The sequence below is a fragment of the Arachis ipaensis genome, chromosome B9 (assembly GCF_059453495.1).
Source record: "Arachis ipaensis isolate K30076 ecotype BB chromosome B9, ASM5945349v1, whole genome shotgun sequence".
NCBI lineage: Eukaryota > Viridiplantae > Streptophyta > Magnoliopsida > Fabales > Fabaceae > Arachis > Arachis ipaensis.
This window is the reverse complement of record NC_142444.1, coordinates 26,756,376-26,774,249: the sequence shown is the minus strand read 5'-3', so window position 1 is coordinate 26,774,249 and position 17,874 is coordinate 26,756,376. Positions and strand designations below refer to the sequence as shown.

The 17,874-nt window shown below is 32.8% G+C and overlaps 2 protein-coding genes across 5 annotated transcripts; one reads left to right on the top strand and one right to left on the bottom strand.

Moving 5' to 3' along the window:
* Positions 1-7,439: 7,439 nt before the first annotated feature.
* Positions 7,440-13,463, top strand: LEW3 (UDP-Glycosyltransferase superfamily protein). Its single transcript, XM_016319889.3, has 7 exons — positions 7,440-7,888; positions 8,450-8,736; positions 9,297-9,483; positions 10,901-10,969; positions 11,077-11,270; positions 12,730-12,839; positions 12,946-13,463. The coding sequence occupies exons 1-7, from the start codon at positions 7,589-7,591 to the stop codon at positions 13,188-13,190; spliced, it is 1,392 nt and encodes a 463-aa protein (XP_016175375.1). The 5' UTR covers positions 7,440-7,588; the 3' UTR covers positions 13,191-13,463.
* Positions 13,431-17,378, bottom strand: LOC107617990 (Polyketide cyclase / dehydrase and lipid transport protein). 4 transcript variants are annotated; one of them, XM_016319892.3, is made up of 4 exons: positions 16,708-17,378; positions 14,721-14,888; positions 14,144-14,337; positions 13,431-13,796 (listed from the first exon to the last, which is right to left on the bottom strand). In XM_016319892.3, the coding sequence occupies exons 1-4, from the start codon at positions 17,245-17,247 to the stop codon at positions 13,754-13,756; spliced, it is 945 nt and encodes a 314-aa protein (XP_016175378.1). In that variant the 5' UTR covers positions 17,248-17,378; the 3' UTR covers positions 13,431-13,753. The 4 variants fall into 4 exon arrangements, with proteins under 4 accessions (XP_016175378.1, XP_016175376.1, XP_016175377.1 ...); XM_016319890.3 differs by having other exon boundaries at positions 13,431-13,673; XM_016319891.3 differs by having other exon boundaries at positions 13,431-13,673; positions 14,144-14,334; positions 16,708-17,346.
* Between the last annotated feature and the right edge of the window lie 496 nt (positions 17,379-17,874).

Sequence of the window (17,874 nt, the reverse complement as noted above, 5' to 3'; positions counted from 1 at the left end):
ACATCTTATGCATAATTCAGAACTCTTTCTCTTTCTCCTCCTCATCTTCTGCTGCTTCTTCTTCTTCAAAAATGATTTTACCATGAAAAATCGAAAAAAAGAGAAAACAGAGAGAAAAGATGTAAATGAAGAAGAAGAAAAAGAGGAAAACGAGGAAGAAGAACGTGCAGAAACGAAAGAAAAGGAGAAGAAGAAGAGTAAGAGGAAGAAGAACGTGTAGCAAGAAGAAGAAAAAGAATTTTAGAAACCATGAAAATCGAAAAAAAAACGAAGAAGAAGAAGAGGAAGAGGAAGAGGAAGAGGAAGAGGAAGAGGAACCGTTTGAGTGGGGCGCGTGTAGTTACGCTCCATTCAAAATGAGTTAATGCGCGTGTTAATGAAATTTGGGCTGATAACTTGTAAAACTTGTACGGCCTTTTTACTTGTATGTGTAGCAGGCCCCATATTAAATATTCAACTTCTATTTTGTACATGCATCAATTTATTAATTAATAGTAAATTTTAAATAAATTTTTTATTCCCAATTGAATAGTCTTTAACCTCTTAAATTAGAAGATATAGTAGATAATCAAAAAATAAAATAATAAAAACAAACAAAAGATGATGGTGATGATAAAAATAAAAACAATAAAGCTATGCGCCCAAACAATTTTACCTTCCAAGTCCCAACCAAATTAGATACACTTGTTTTTTTTTTAAACGTGATGGTGGTGGTTTTTTTTTAATATGGTTGTCTTTCTTTTTCTTTATTTGATTTCTTGTCCTCCTTATTTTTCTTTCTCATCTTCATCATTGTAGTCGTCTTCTTCATCTTCTTCTCTTATACATATTCAAAAAACTATAGTACAAAAATTTTAATTCACAGCACAAAAAATTTTGATGCACCGCACAAAAATTTTGGTGGATAACACAAATTTTTTAAATGACTACATATTAAAAACATGGATACCCAATCAACAAAATATATATAATATAAATTTTGGTGTACAACACATAATATTTTGATGCACAATACAGAAATTTTGATGCACATCACAATAATTTCTAAAGGACCATAATTGACTCATCCAACCAATAAATTATATTCGTTGTAAAAATTTATGTGCTATATGCAAAAAATTATGTGCTATGGGTAAAATATTTTGTGTTATGTGCAAATTTTTTTATGTTATATTGATAAATTTATGCTATATGTAAAAATTTCTATACTACGTATAAAAATATTTGTGCTATATTAATAAGTTTCTAAGTTTTCCAACAAAAATTTCTGTGCTAAAAAAGCGCAGAAAAGGAGAAGCAGTGATGCATGCTGCATTTTTTCTATTGAATTTGTGCCGACTCAATTATACTTAGTTACAAAAAATGCTTATACGTGTAGCATCACCAAAATACAAAATATCTCAAATTCAAACTTATTTAGGTGCCATTAAATTATTAGAGAAAGATATTTTAAATATTTTTTAGTATGTTTAGCAAAATTTTAATAGTAAAAATAAAAATATTAGAAAAAAAATATATTTTTTAAAAAAATTACAATTTACATCTTTTGAAATTTTTTTACTTAAAAAAAGATGTTTTTAACATAATAAATAAATAAAAAATTATTTTTATATTATTATATTCAAACATAATTATTAAATAAAAAAATATTTTTACCTAAAATATTCAAATACAAAATTATTTTTACTTTTCTAAAAAATCTTTTAAAAACATATCCGAACAAGTTCTTAATCTCCAAAAAAAATTTTAATTAAATAATTTAATCTTTAATAATTTTTTATCATAGAATCAATTCTTAATTTTTTTTAGTAAACTACCAATTCTGTCTCCTGAATTGTTAATACACTGACAAAAATAATCCCTACTTTTGTTAACGATAAAAATACCCTTTAAATATTTAAAAATACTACAAAAATACCCAACCATAAAGAATATCTTTCTCCATTAACAAAACAGACTAATGTGGCAAACGAAAATGCCAATGTGACATCCGTTACATACTTAATCCCATTAGCTTTCAATATCATCCCCAAATCTAAACCCTAATTTCCATAATTTGAAACACACACACACTCTCTCTCTATCTCAAACGGCGTAACCATTTTTTCTCTATGAAACATTTATTCATTGATTGCTCCAACGAAGACTTTTTCTACAAGCATATCCCATTTCTGCCACCATCACTAGCAACAATGACAGTGGAGCATAGGAAGCCGAGGCACAAGTGGGTGAAGAACTGAAGCAAAGGTGAGGCTTTAGCCCGTTCTGGCGGTGGCGACGACAACAATAACTGCAGCAGTGATGACGGTGGGAACAAATTCCCCCTCATTTGCTCGTTGTATCTCTCTTTCTTCGTTCTGTTCATCCCTTTCTTCTCTCTTTGCCAGTTTGATTGACGGTCGCAACATCGTTCTCTTCTATTGTTGCATTTTTCCTTCTCCAACCAAGTCATCTTTCTCTTGCTCTATGTTTCGTTGTTAATACATTGATGCGAAAAAAAGACAAACAGTGATGAAGAAGCTAAAAAATAAGAAATAGTTATGAGAATTAGGAATAATGTCACATATTTCTGTTTCTTCACCTAAATGTTGACAAAGTTCTGAAAATTTTGTGGTTAATGGGAATGAAATTTTGGGTTTGTGTGTGGAGTGCTCATAGAATAGGAGAAGAGAGGTGGTAGAAGGTAGTTATAGCCTTACAAGAAGGAGGTTTCAGGAGAAATGAGAAGAAGAAAAAGAGGATGTGGGAGCTATGGTGTTGGTTCATAGAGAGAAGGTTAATTTAGTCTACACCAATTAATTAGGAAATTAGAGTTTTTAATTTAGGGATTGAACAATAACAGTATATTAGCATCACTATTTGCCACCTCAATCGATTCTATTAGGTAGCTGGAAGAGAGACTAAAAGATAAAGACTGAAATGAGTCTCAGTATTGTGTATAGTGTAAAAGTATACATGACTAAGTTATGTTTTAGTATCCTATTTGATTTGAAATAAAAGTAAAGACTAAAATGTTTCAAATTACTTAAATACCTCTAAAATTATAAAACCTAATCCCTTTCTCAACCTATGTCAAATTTCACCAAGCTTCACCTTTTTTCTCCCCTGTGCTCGAAGAACTGATCAGCGAGGACATAAATCGTCCGTCAACCCCTCTACTAGCACTGCCACTTACGCCGGCGTAGAAGACTCTCTCGTCGAGCCTAGCACATCACATCGTCTCCAAAGCTTCTCAATCACGCCGCCAGATATTCCGCAGGGTCGTCTGATTGGTGCCCTTCGCCACCTCTGCATCTGCCTCGCCACCATTGTTGCCGTTCCTTATTAGGTGTGCTCTTCACTTCGGAGTTGTGTCTTTGCTCTCCTCTCTTTCTCTTTGTCTTTGCTTTCTTCTTTTGTTTGTTACATATCACCGAATTTGGGGTGCATCTTTGGTCTAGATGATTACATAATCCCTAATTATAATTGGATTGATAATTTTGTATGTTAATTTTCAAGAACCTGTTCAAGCTTAGGTTCGCTTGCTAGAGCTATAGCGTAATAGTGGTCTTGGCGATGAGAAGATGAACAAATGAGAAGTTGCGAAGAAGTAGCCTTAATTTGATTTGTACAAAAAGTAAATTTGGAATTAATTAATTAGAACAAGGGTATTTTGGTCAGAAAATATTATTTAGATTTCAGTCTCTGTCTCTAAAAATTTGAGTCCCATGTGTCTACATTTTTTGGAGGTACTAAAATACTCAAATATTGAGTCTCAATCCCCCAATCTCCATATCTCAAAATAAACACTACCTTAACGAAAAAGGCTTCTCTTCACGGTTGAATTTTTTTGTAGTGTTTTTAAATATTGAAGAATATTTTTATCGTTAATTAAAATGAGGTTATTTTTATCAGCATTCTCAAAATTCGGGGGCAGAGGTAGTTTTGTTTTTGAAGGATAAACCACAAAAAATACACTCGAATAATTTTGTTGTTGGTAAAAATGCACTCGAATTTTATTATCGACAAAAATTCTCTCAAATACTTTAAATACATGATAAAAATGTCCAATATTAAATATGTATTATCAAAAAATGTTTTAGAGATTGAAATTTGATGTAATTTTTTGTAAGCGTGATTATAAAAATGAGATATTTTTATCTTTAAAATTTAGTTATTTTTCGCTAAGTATATATTTTTTGTCAACAATTAATAATACATTTAAAAAATAAAATAAAAATATAGAGATTAAAATTTTATCTCATTTTGTGTATTTTTTAAATATTTATTTAAATATTTTTATAAAACTTTGTATCAAATGCATAAGCAATTTGTCAAATACAAAAGTCGTTTGTCACTTACAAAAAATAATATTTTTTTAAAATATTTTTGTTGATAATAAAATTTAAATGTATTTTTGTTAGGGACATAATTATTTATATGCATTTTGGTGATTTATCCTTCTTAAATATTAATTCTCAGGTCAAATATAAAATAAATTTTTTTATTAAAATTTCTTAATTTTTTTTTAAAAAGCCAATTCAAAGACACCATTAACTCAGTCTGTTTGAAAATTTTTAATAACATAAAATTAAATTAAAATTTTATCAAGAATTGAATTTCAATTAGAATTGAATTGAATTCTAATATTTAAAATTAATTAGTAAAATTATAGAATTGAATTCCAATATTTTAGAATGCTTATCAAATGAATTAAAATTTTATAATAGACAATTTTATCCTTTATTAAATAATATTATTTTTAAATAATAAATATATTTATATATTAAATTATATAAAATAATTGAAAAATTATATTTTTTAACTAATTTTTTTAACTAAAATTTGTTCATCACTTTAAAAAAAACAAAAATTAGATTAATCTAAAAATATTAAATTAAAAAATATTATTATTAATTAAAAATTAAATGGTTCTTTATAGTTGATTCCAACGACAAACCAACAACAGAAAACAAACATGAACTATCAACTATGAACTACGAACACTTTGGATACAATTCTCACCGACACTCGTCCGTCTGCTGAGTCCAACTGAGTCTTAATAAAAATAAAAATTTTTTTTCGAACACGTTTGGACATATCTAAATACCATAGCGCATCTAGTCTTATTCTTAACATATATTCTTGAAATGAATTTAGATATAGTATATATTATTATTTATTAAAACAAAAATATTTTAAATACTTGATATAATTAAAATAAGATATTAAAAAATTTAAAAATTAATTTATATTTTAATCTCAATAAAATATCAAAATATCATTACAATTTATCTACAAAATACTTTATATTTTATATGTATGTGTGTCCCGTGTCTTATAAGATTTTAAAATTTGCGTGTCGGTATGTCCTGTATCGTATCCCGTGTCCGTGTCAGTGAATCAAAGACTATCCAGAACCAACTTGTTGAGTAGTCTAATGACATACCAAGTAAAAAAAAAAAGGTTTTTTACTTAAATAAATTTTATAGAACCCAATTTTACTGAATTCCCCTGAAATGAGATCTGCAACGTGATTACTCTCTTTCTATTATTATATAAATCGTCATAGGCTGTGTAGGATTAAATAAAATGTAAACCATTTCAGTCTGGAACGATTAATGCATGATCTGGTAAGGAAACAAAGGGTAAATCGTGCCAGGTTCCTAGAGTTAAAAGGAGAAAGTAAATCGTTCCAGGCGGGTAGATTTAACATGTTGTTGGGCTAAACCTAGTTGGGCTGCCACGATTTACATACAAAGGAGACCCTATTCACCCTTTGTTTTCCTTTCCAGATCATGCATTAATCATTCCAGACTGAAATGGTTTACAGATCATGCATTAATCATTCCAGACTGAAATGGTTTACGTTTTATTTAATCCTACACAGTCTAGGACGATTTATATAATAATAGGAAGAGGGTAATCACGTTGCAAATCTCATTTTAGGGGAATCCAGTAAATTTGGGTTCTATAAAATTTATTTAAGTAAAAAAAAAAGTTATTAACATTAAATTATAGCAACTAATTTATATTATTAAAATGGAACAACATTATGCCATTTTTTACTAGTGTCATGCTCGACATAATTTCAGTTGAAATATCCAGACGGATTGGCAAATACTTAATGTCATTAATCTAAATTAAATACATAATATTTATATGTGTAGATAATTTTTGGGTTAAGTATGATTTTGGTCTCTAAGGTAGGGGCTGAAAATTTTTTTCTTCTCCAGTCTTTTTTTCGCAACAAAAATAGTCCCAAATGTTTCAATTTTTTTAAAAATCGTCGTTCGGACGAAAATGCCCTTCTCTCTTCAATCAAGTAGAAACAAAATGCAGAAGCAAAAAGTAGAAGTAAAAAGTAGAAGCACTGAAACAACAACAATGAAACAACAACAACTAGAAGAACAACACCAATAACAACAATGGATAATAAAATCAGAGCAACAACAAAAGCAAAACCAGCAGCAGAAGCAATCCAGAATCAAACCAAGAACAGAATCAAACCAACAACAATAACCATTTCCTAAATTCCACTAACAAAAAATCAACATCAAACTAAACTAATCCAGAATCAAACCAAAAATAGAAATTGAAAGCAAAACAATAACCTGAATTATGAAAATAGAAAATAGAAAACATTCTTCTTTTTCTTCTTCTTCTTCTTCAAAGAAATCACAAACAAAAACAGAAAAATAAAAGTGAAAAAGCATCATCTTCTTCTTTAATGGAATCAAAAGCGTGGAACAGGTTCTCCGTGAGCTCAAGTTGTCCGCAGCGCCCAGCCCTTGTCACCAAAGGCCGTAGATGCCTCGCGGTAGGTCCGAGACAGGGAAGGAGAGAAAGAGGGGAGAGGGTCGCGGTGGCTCTGGAGTTAGCGCAAAGGGGAGAGGAGCAACGGCGGTGGCGAGGAGCAACGGTGGTGGCCCTTTCCTTCCCTTTCCCACCTTCCCTTCCCCCTCTTCTGTCCCCTTTTTCCTTCCTTGAACTGAACCAGCGTGAATTGAATCCCTTCTCCCTTATTTTTTTAAGTTAGTAGTATTTTTGGAATAAAAATTTAAAATTTAGTAAAAAGGACAATTTTAAAACAAACTGAATCTTTTGGGATCATTTTGTAGCGAAAAAAGGCTGGAGACGAAATAAATTTTCGGACTCTACGTTAAGGACCAAAATCGTACTTAACCCATAATTTTTTTAGATCTATATAGTAAATATTTTAAAAAATAAATATATATTATATTAAGTGACTTAAAAAAAATAAAAATAATGAAAAAAAAGAGAGTATATGTAAAACATGAGAGGACTTGAGAGAATGTGAACAAAAAAGAATTAAGAAATAATTAAATTATATAAATATTTTAAACATTTAAAATTTAAATAAAATTTCAATAAAACAAAATTCTAAAATCTAAATCCAACTTATTTAGATCGGAATTAATTTAAAGAAAAATTAAATTAAATTCTATCTAAAATAATTTAGTTATTTTTGTTTCACTTAATTCGAAGGGATCCAAACACCCTGCTACTCTTTCGATAGCCAACAAAGAATAGCAGTTCGACTGTGGCTGATTCTAGTTGTTTTCGGAGTCACACTCACTCGACGACGATGGGAATATGGTTCATCGTCCCTGCGGTGGTGGCTGCATTCTGTGCGGTCATTTTGGGACTTATTCTCCGCGCGGTGGGCGGCAGGACGAGCAGGAAGAGGGCGGTTGGGTTCTTCCATCCGTACACCAACGACGGCGGCGGCGGCGAGAGGGTTCTGTGGTGCGCAGTCAGAGCCATTCAAGAAGAGATCCCTGACCTTGACTGCCTTGTCTACACCGGGGATCACGATGCCACGCCACAGAGCTTGGCGGCTCGTGCCGTCGACCGCTTCGGCGTCACGCTTCTCTCTCCTGTAAAGGTACTCTACGATCCCCTTTTTCGTTTGTTGATAGAACCCTTTCAAGGTTTTTAATTTCATCCTTTTCATTCATATCAAGCATCAGTTTTATATATATTCATACAAAAAAAAAAAAAAATACATTTTGTACTTTCTAGGATTTGAATCTAAAAATTTGAAGTGTATATCATCTTGACTAATATTATTACCTACATTCAACGGATAAAAAAGTGGAATAATAGGCACATTTGCCTATTAATACACCAGTATATTGAGTAGTGGAAAAGAAACAATAGGGTTTTTTTCTTGGGTTCAATTTTGAGGTGGTAGATGTGTTATGATTTATGAATGTAACAACTGAATTCTCTTTTGAGTTACGGAGTCACCATAGATCCATGTGGTTCTAGAACTGACAGGATTATGCCAACAGTACAAAACAAATTTCACCTTATTTGCTAATATGCTGAGTTGCTGACTGTTGTTACTTACAGTGGCCAATATCACGTTTTTAGAAGTTATTCTGCAATAGTTTAATTGATTTGATAAAAACCTTACTAAATTTTGTCTATCCTTAATTATCAGGTGGTTCATTTGTACAAGAGAAAGTGGATTGAAGAAACCACGTATCCACACTTTACCATGATTGGTCAAAGTCTGGGTTCTATGTATCTTGCATGGGAAGCATTGTGCAAGTTCACTCCTCTATATTATTTTGACACAAGTGGATATGCATTTACTTATCCACTTGCAAGGTTGTTTGGATGTAAAGTTATTTGCTATACACACTACCCAACTATCAGTACAGATATGCTTTCTCGTGTTAGTCAGCGCCACCTGATGTATAATAATGATGCCTCAATTGCAAAAAGGTTTGATTTTTTATTTTGATTTGCATATTTGTTTTCCTCTTCTGGTCTGAGTTATACGTCTTATTTTTTCTCATTCTCTAGCTTCACTTGAAAAGTGATGATATTGATCCTGTTTTTCAGTATTTCATAAATCTGAAGTTTGAACATATAGCATATCTTACTATATTGAGGCCAAGAGATATGAGATAGGAGATTCTCTAATAGTAGTTGCATTTTATTCTCCTGATATTTTAATATTTGGGCATATGATTGTTGAAGTTGAAGTTTTCATCTGGTGAAATTTTTTCTACTGGCTGATTCCTTTGTCATATTTCCCATTTTCCCTTTCTCTTCAACTCATGCATGCATCTATTCTTTAATATGCACAAAATACACAGAATTTTCAACAGATTATAGGATTCAGAAATTTAGACCATCTTTTATGCTTTCCCTGAAAATTTACTTATATGGTAATTTATCAGATTTTTTTTATTGATTTTTAATCTTTGATGATAATAAATTTGCACCACTTTATTTGACCTATTCCTGATCTAAAGAATACGACAATAATTTTCTTGTAGTGTTTGGCTTTCGCGGTGCAAAATGATCTATTATACCTTCTTCAGCTGGTTGTATGGGATTGTAGGATCTTGTACACACCTAGCTATGGTCAATTCGTCTTGGACCAAATCACATATTGAAAAGCTTTGGGGAGTTTCAGATTGTATTAAGCGGGTCTACCCTCCGTGTGATACTTCAGGGCTCCAGGTTTGCAATTTGTTCTTTATTAGCTTGAAATATTTTGCCACAAAGACAAGTCCATCTCTCCCATGTCGCTTTTGCTAGGTGGAATGGAACTCATGTATTGCATGTTGCTTTACAATAATTGAAGGTTCTCATTGTTCTTTTCTCCTGTGTTTCCCTTTGTTAAACTTAAATTTAATCTCTGTACTCCCCATTGAATGGCACTGAGTTCCTAAAAGCACTGTTAAGTACCCAAGTGAAGAAAACAAGAAGAATAATGACGGAAAAGAGGCAGTTCAGTTAGTCAGAGAAGAGAGTGGTAAAATAGCTCGTTTGCCTTTTATTTACAATTGAAAAATGAAAGAAAAGAGAGTTGAAAATGAAAATAGAGTGGGACCAGCTGATGTAAACATAGGACAGCTGCGAAAGTTAGTGGGGAGAGAGTGAGTGAGGGATTCTCTTATAGGAGAGAGGATTAAAAATGTATATAAGAGGACTGAAAAGAATCAGTAAGATGAGGAAGGATTTAGGCTCTACTGCTACCTTGTTCTCTACCTTTTAGTATTTTGCTTTTCCATGAATAAACTAGAGACTGGAGAATATCATCGAGATATCTTCCAGCTCTACAGCTCCTCTATTTCTTTTTCAATCTCTCTTATACTCTTCCTTCTACTCTCTCTTCCGTATTTCTATATTTCCTTTCTACACTCTCTTATTATTCTGTTGTTACTGCCTATCCCTAATATTTGTGGTTCCAAGCTCTTACACATAACTTGTTATTAAGCCAGTTGAATCATAACTGTCACATGAGGCAATGTACAAACATTTCTAGTTAGAGCCTTTTGTTTGTTGTTTGAAAGAAAATTTTCTTGAGAGGTGGAGGGAATATTTTAGTAGCTTTATCTTACGAATTAATATGCAGTATTAAGTTAGGGAACCTGTTATTCAACAATTATATATTAGGAAGAATAAGAGCAGGTTAGGATCAATTGGTTGACAGGCCTAATTCTTTTCCTTTTTCCTTTTTTCTTTTTGACAGAGAGAATAATAATACAAAATGGAGGGAATGAGATCCTCCATTTAAGAGCAATAACAATCAAAAGAACTATCTATTTGTTTTAGGGTTCATTAATTAGTGAGGATGGCTAGAAGGAAAAAAATGGGATTTGGAGGGAAAGGAGAAATGGTTCAGTCATTTGGTGAGTCTCGAGATAGAGGAGCGCTCAGCATTCCCAAGTATAAATGGATGATTCAAGGGTTCCTGGAATACATGGTTCCAGAACTCCCTTAATAATACAATGATTTTTCTGCTATTTTCTTTAAATTTCTTACATTTTCCCTCCCTCTATTAACATATTATACCTATACACATTACACATGAGCTTTGCCTACTGTGGTAATCTAATCACTGATGGATTCTAACAGATGAGCAATATGGCAGGTTCTTCCATTGAAAAGACCAGCTGAAATTCCCGTGATAATATCGGTTGCACAATTTCGACCAGAGAAGGTGGGCATACTCCTATCAGTTTTGTGAACAGGAGGTACAACCATTTTTGGTATTTTCATTAGGCCTTTGTTGATTACACCCAGTTCACATGTTTCTTTTCATTGTAGGCGCACGGTCTCCAACTTGAGGCTTTTTCAGTTGCTGTTAAGAGATTAGATTCTAGCTTGCCTAAACCTAGGCTACAGTTCGTGGGTAGCTGTAGAAATAAATCAGACGAGGAAAGACTTCAAATGTTGAAAGACAAGGCAATTGAGCTAAATGTGAATGAGCAAGTGGAATTTCACAAGAATGTAACTTATAGGTCAGTAACACTGGATTTGCATTAAGTTTTTCTTGTTACTTCTCCAGTTTTACCTAAAGCTCCTAAGAAGTGCTTTCTCTGAAGAGTAAAACTTCTGTAAAAATGTTCTGAACAAGGCATACTTCTAATTCCTCTGTTTGGAGCAGATGAATTCTTTCAGTTTGGCTTTAGAGTGCTATTCAGAAATTTATCATTTGGTCTTCGCTAATCATGGTACTTTGGCAGTCAAAATTATACCATGTTAAAGAACTCCAATGAAACATAAAAGATTTTCAACTTGCTGGCATTTAATTATGTGGGGAAGTATTTTCAGTGGATGTTGTTTTGCCATTTATTATTCGTTTAAATGTTTGTTCTCTTGTATATAAAATATATATAATAATAATAAAAAAAAGAAATGTTCGTCAGTTATTCTATATATCTATAAAGACAGCATTGTTTGTTCATCATTATTTAAATTTAATTTAGATGGTCTTTCAATGTGATTGCTGTATTGTCATTAGTTATCTTGGGGAGTTAGAGAATAGGGTTGTCATAAATATTTTTTATTTCTAAAGGAAAAAAGAATCCTAAGTGTATCTGTAAATAATTTTGAAGAGAAATGGAGAAATCCTTAATGTACTAATACAACTATTCACAGATACATGAATGCTTTTTAACCCCCGATTGGATAATTGGTGCAAATATTCTGATATGTTGGTTGGAATAAGAAAATAATGAGTTATTCTCAGTCTCACTGGTTTTAAGCGTATTTCACAATTTCGGAGAAAATTATTTTCCCCCTTAGATTGAATCTAATGAGACAAGATTTAAACTCCATGTCAGTTTGAATTACGGAACTAGTATAGTATACCATACTCTTGCTTCTCAACTTGAACGTGCTGCACCTTGCTCTTGTAAAAGTAGAACATATACCCTAGTCCCTGTATACCCTAGTCCCTAGACATTCGGTTGATCATATGTGATTTGAATCATCTATCAAAGATATATATAGCATAAAATGCAGTTATTGTAGAGCTATTTCTCAAGGTTAAATTGTTAACTATTTGCTGGAATGTCATGATTGGTATGTTGACCTATTCATCTTGTTGCTTTGCTCGAACAACCTATTATGGTTCCTCTAAGTCACAGCTATTCTACCAAAGATTATAAAGATCAATAGTGAGTCTGGCAGGCTGCATGGTTCCTAGTCATTACTTAGGTCATGGAGTTGATGGGAGTTCAACTAGCAGTCTATTAGTCATGATACACGTATAACTCAGACTAGCTGATTGCGATAAAAGAGAGAAAAACTTCAATGGCTTCAATTAATATTCGGGATTCAGATAAATTACGAAATGTTTCTCAATCAAATTAAATGATCATTGTAATCACCTTGCTTTTTACACAGTTAATTGGTTGTTCTAGTTTGTGCTTGTAGAACCTTAATATTCAATGCTGTTATTGCCATAACCTGCAGAGATTTGGTGGGACTTCTAGGTGCCGCTGTTGCAGGCATCCATTCCATGACAGACGAGCATTTTGGTATTAGTGTTGTGGAATATATGGCTGCTGGTGCCATCCCAATTGGTGGGTGTTGTATGAAATTTTACCTTTAAGTAAATACTTAAAAATTTCATTTTCCTCTATGTTGGGTGCATTTACATTAATTATTTTTGTGATGTTTGTGTGTCAGCTCATAATTCTGCTGGACCAAAAATGGACATTGTATTAGATGAAGATGGAGAACAAACAGGATTTCTTGCCTGCACCGTTGAGGAATATGCTGATGCCATTTTGAGAGTTATAGGGATGCCAGAGACAGAGAGACTTACAATGGCTGCGGCTGCGAGGAGACGAGCGACGAGGTTTTCTGAACAGAGGTTTTATGATGACTTCAAAGATGCTGTACGCCCTATACTTTCTCATAGATCTAGATGATGGTTTGGTCTATCCACAAGTCAGTGATTGTAACTTAACGCGATGAGTTCCTAGACTGTCCTCTGCAGATTGTTATAGGATTATATGGAACTTTGTTCCAAAAACAGTAATTTTGTTGCAGAACATTTTTGTTTTCATTACTCTTTAAAAAGATGTAACAGTTATACCGAAGTACAAATCGGTGGCTTTCTTTTACTTGTACAGTAGACAGTTGAAAGCTGGATTGTAATATAATTGATCTTGAATCAAATTGATGCGTTCTGCCATTAATGTGAACGTGGCTACATATGGCTTGTTCTACTTAGTCTCAAATGAGGACGACAGATATATATATACATAATGGGAATGATCCAAATTCTTGACTAATATAAAAAGTGCTGGTTCCTAATATTTTTCATATTGAAAATAAGCATTGTATTGCTGGTTTTAACCATGAAGCTCTTCCTGCGCCTTACCCATCCAAGAAGCTCTTCCTTCAAGTTCCTTGGAATGCAAAAGAGGATGAGGTCAAGAGTCAAGACTGCGAATTATGCATGTAACCATAAAACAATGTAGAGTTGATCTTAAAGATCACACCAGCCCCTCAGCTTAAGGTTCCTGACTGCACTGCATGAACCCACCAATTTTCAGCTTAAAGAAAACAAGTTAAGCATGGGGGTTGCATTATATAAGCTCTATTATCTGGGTCATAGCATTATATAAGCTTGATCGATGAGATATAGGGCCCAGCTTGAAGATCTGTTAATTAAAAAATTAGTCTTTTTTTTCTTTTTCAATCCAGTGATCGGAAAAGGTCTAACATATAGAAACTAGAAAGAGTTTCAAACTACCCAAGCTTGCACCTCTCCAAAAGTGAGAAGAGAATTAATGAATAAACTATTGTTGTCTCAATTTTTCCCCATTTTTTTTCTTTATATGATTCATGTAAATTACAGCAACTTAATTCGAATTACCATGCATGTATAGTACTGTCAATAGCCTTATGAGATTCGTCCCTAACTGCTACAAGATTCCTCTTTATCTCATTGCAAAGTCTACCCTCTATGAGATGCACGGGCAACCATAGCTTCGGCCTAATATCAACGATATATGAGAGTGTGGTGTTAACTTGGACCTGAGAATCTTCACAACTTCCATTGTTGAACTGCTGCAAAGCCATCATAGCTTAAATACTTAGCACTGTATTGCCTAAATAATTTGCATTGACATTTTAACTAACAAAACAGAGATAATTAATGAATTGCACTTCTACACACTATCAATGTCAAAATTGAACTCATTTTTATACCTCATCCCAGATTACTATATGGTTCCAAAATTTATAGACTTCACTTCCTTTTCCCATTCATTCCAAGATTTGATCAAAATGTTTCAGAAGAAAACCAATGAACTTAATGAAATCTCAGAATTCTTAATGAGGCTACTTATGTCACAGAGTGCCTCAAACTATGATTTATGCAAAATGCATATGATATTTATGCTGGATCTCGAAGAATTATCACAACAGCAGCACAGGAAAAAGTTTGATACCTGCAAAATAGACCATTTTCCTTCAAAGACTTGAAAATCTCCTTCTATAATCTTGAATTCAATGTCACGCTTAATACCAGACACAAGAGTCTCCAGCTCTTTCTCATAACAATCTACAACTACTTTAGCATTAAACTTAATTCCAAATGCCAAGTTCTGCTGTCCAATCTGTGCATATTATGAACATTGAACAATAATTAACATTATTAGAGACAAACAAGTAAAAATCTCTAAAAGACATCAGTGTACAATTTAGGTCATAGGAAAACAAAAAATATTGTGGCATTGAATTTGTAATGGGTGAAACTTAGTCTATTATATGTTTCTGAATCTGAATAATTTGTATTATTCTAGGCAAGAACCCTGGTCCAGACAAAGCTTTCACCTCAAGGGCACACTTTTTGATATTAGGAGCATGGGTTAAGAAATGAAGGATCAAATTGCAACCATATTGATTGAGCGGGCCAAGAGGCCATAATCCTTGAGTTCTGAGAGCTTCTAACCTAATGCGCCTTTTGTTTAAGCCTCTAGACCAGAAGGTTCATTATAAAGAGAGAAATTTTCAATATGCAAGAAATAATTCTTACTTTGGTATGGTATTTATCTGTTTGTTATGCAGCATTGTGGAAAGATAATCAAAACAGGCTTTTAAATTCTAATCAATTCTAATCAATCCCAATCACTTGCAACAGTTGTATGAATCTTAGTCACTAATATAAACACTCTTTTCAAGCTCATGCCTGTTTCCAACTAAACCATCAAATAGTGAAGTAAGGTTTTCATCCTGTAAAGTAAGGGTAGTTGTAAAGTGAAAAAGTGAAGTACTAACCACCCTATAATCAGTAAATTAAATTGTGTATGGGATCCAACAAAAATGATCCAAGAATAATTAATCATTACTTTCTCATTTTATAGTTATCCTCACCTTACAGTATCTTATTCCAGGAAAAAAAGGGAAAATAAACTTTTCTGTTCTTTTAATCTTGTTACCCATTTTCTCATCAACCCTGTCCAGTACAAAAAAATAAAAGAGTAAAATGACAACTTAATTCCCGAGAAATTTTGTGTTGGACAAATTCATCCTTAAAGAATGAAAAATACCAAAGAGGTCCTTGACATTTGCGCTGCGTTTGTTTACAGAGACAGGACACTAAGACAGGGACTCAGAAACACACAATCGTGTTTGAGAGAGGAGACATGGACAGAGACAATATGTCTAAAGACATTAGGACACGAAAACACTAATAAGGGACATAACTTATTTTTCATTTTTTCTTTCATTATTCTTGTTAATTTTTCATAATTATATTTTTTATTATTATATTTTTCTTCTCAAATTTTTTGAATGAAAAAAAAATGAGAATAAATTAGATTTTTATAATTTGTTCTAGTTTATCACCAAACACAATACAAAAACACAAAATTTTGTGTCTTTATCCTTTTCTTATTCTTAGTGTCTTATCTTACACTGTTCTCAAAAACAAAAGCAGCCTTGCTTCCGTGGGACTTGACATGTCCAATGGAAGCAAACTTCAGCAAAATTTCTCAGGACTAAACTCAAAATAAAATAATATCTAATAAGGTAAGTTCAATCTTCTTACTATATCATCCCCTCATTAATAAAGAATGGAATTCATACATAAATGGGAGTAAGCCCAAACCAAACCCAGCACATTTCAGCAAACTAAGAAAACTACCAATATAACTCCCGAAAGATGAGCTCACTGATAAAGTAGTATTGATGATGTCTCATTCTAGGCATGGTAAGTCAACCACCACTATTTTGACCCTGAAAATATTTGGTTCGCTGAAAAATTGAATGGATTTGTCAAGTGGAACCAAATAATTATCGATACTCTAGGACCATGTGATTGACTCAACTAATAATTAACATGCTGCAAAGAAGACCAAACAACTAATAATTTCTACGAAAGAATTGAAAAAGAAATACCCTATTTGGAGAAAATCAAGAATTAGAGAGAGGAACCTGCAAGAGACGAGCATAATTTTCACCCTTTTCGAGCAATTGGCTAACGGCAAGGCCAGGAATGAAATCAGCCAACCTCTCATAATCCGTCAAGATGCTCCAAACGGCATCAAGCGAAGCATTGACGGAGATTCTGGATTCGATTCTTCGTGAGTTCTCGCCAAGCTTCACCACCTCTATGTACACACCATCCTCTGCCAAATACTCTTCTGATACTTCACCATCATCATCATCTTCACCATCATCATCATCATCATCATAATCATCAGTCAGAAATAAATCACCAGAAGAAGAAGCAACATCATTATCTTCATCTTCGTCTTCATGATCGACATCCAAAGAGAATTTGGAAGCGGAGCATGAGAAGAAGTGAGGGTGGTTGTTGAGGGAGCGTGGTTTGGGAGTGGAGAGATTTTTGAAATGGAAGGGAAAAAGGTGAAAGAATGAGAGAGAGTGTGGTGGTGGTGTTGTCGAAGAGGAAGAGGAAGGTGGTTGAGAGAAAAGGAAAGAAGAAGAGTGTGACGATGGCGAGGCGCGCATTGTTCTTCTTTGTGTGGTTGTGTTTCTGTGCTACCAATGCCTCACCAGGTCACCATAATACTAGGAAGTGTTTTTCCAATGTGTTTTTGTTTTTTCCTTTCTTTTTTCGTCTTTATTCTTTAATACTGATTATCTCATTCCTCTTAGCTTTCCACAATGAAAATAGAGTTGAATTGTTTTTAGTGAATTCTTAATTTCTTAAAGTTCTTGTGAATCCTCTTAAAGCATTTGTGTCTTTTTTTTTTTTTATAAGTTAACACGTGTACATATTAAAAATTATTATTCATAAAAATTTTATAGAAATTATTTTAGATATGGAAAAAGAAAAGTGTTTTTGTTAAATATTGGTGTTTGGGGTGTTTTACACAAATGTAGATGCGTCAGAAATGTATTACAACACGCAACCTGCGTGTTACCTTTAATAGAGATTTGAAGCATCTTTAGCAAAAATTCACAGTAGACATTTGATAAACTACTATTTTATGGTTTATCTTGTATTTAATTGAGTGGTTTCATCAAGCATTTACCTACTTATTCATGTGATTTGCATGATTTTACAATCACTTCCTAGTATTGTTTTATGATTGAAAACTTGCTTCCTAAAGATCTTTAATTAGTATATTTTAA

Bases quoted from the DNA above. Each gene is read 5' to 3' on its own strand.
- LOC107617990 (XM_016319890.3), bottom strand. From the start codon at position 17,247: ATGCGCGCCTCGCCATCGTCACACTCTTCTTCTTTCCTTTTCTCTCAA. The intron at 14,889-16,707 runs GTTCCTCTCTCT...TAATATGCACAG, and splicing joins ATTATGCTCGTCTCTTGCAG to ATTGGACAGCAGAACTTGGC. The intron at 13,674-14,143 runs GTAATTCGAATT...TTGCATTCCAAG, and splicing joins GACAGTACTATACATGCATG to GAACTTGAAGGAAGAGCTTC.
- LEW3 (XM_016319889.3), top strand. From the start codon at position 7,589: ATGGGAATATGGTTCATCGTCCCTGCGGTGGTGGCTGCATTCTGTGCG. The intron at 8,737-9,296 runs GTTTGATTTTTT...ATTTTCTTGTAG, and splicing joins GATGCCTCAATTGCAAAAAG to TGTTTGGCTTTCGCGGTGCA. The intron at 11,271-12,729 runs GTCAGTAACACT...CATAACCTGCAG, and splicing joins CACAAGAATGTAACTTATAG to AGATTTGGTGGGACTTCTAG.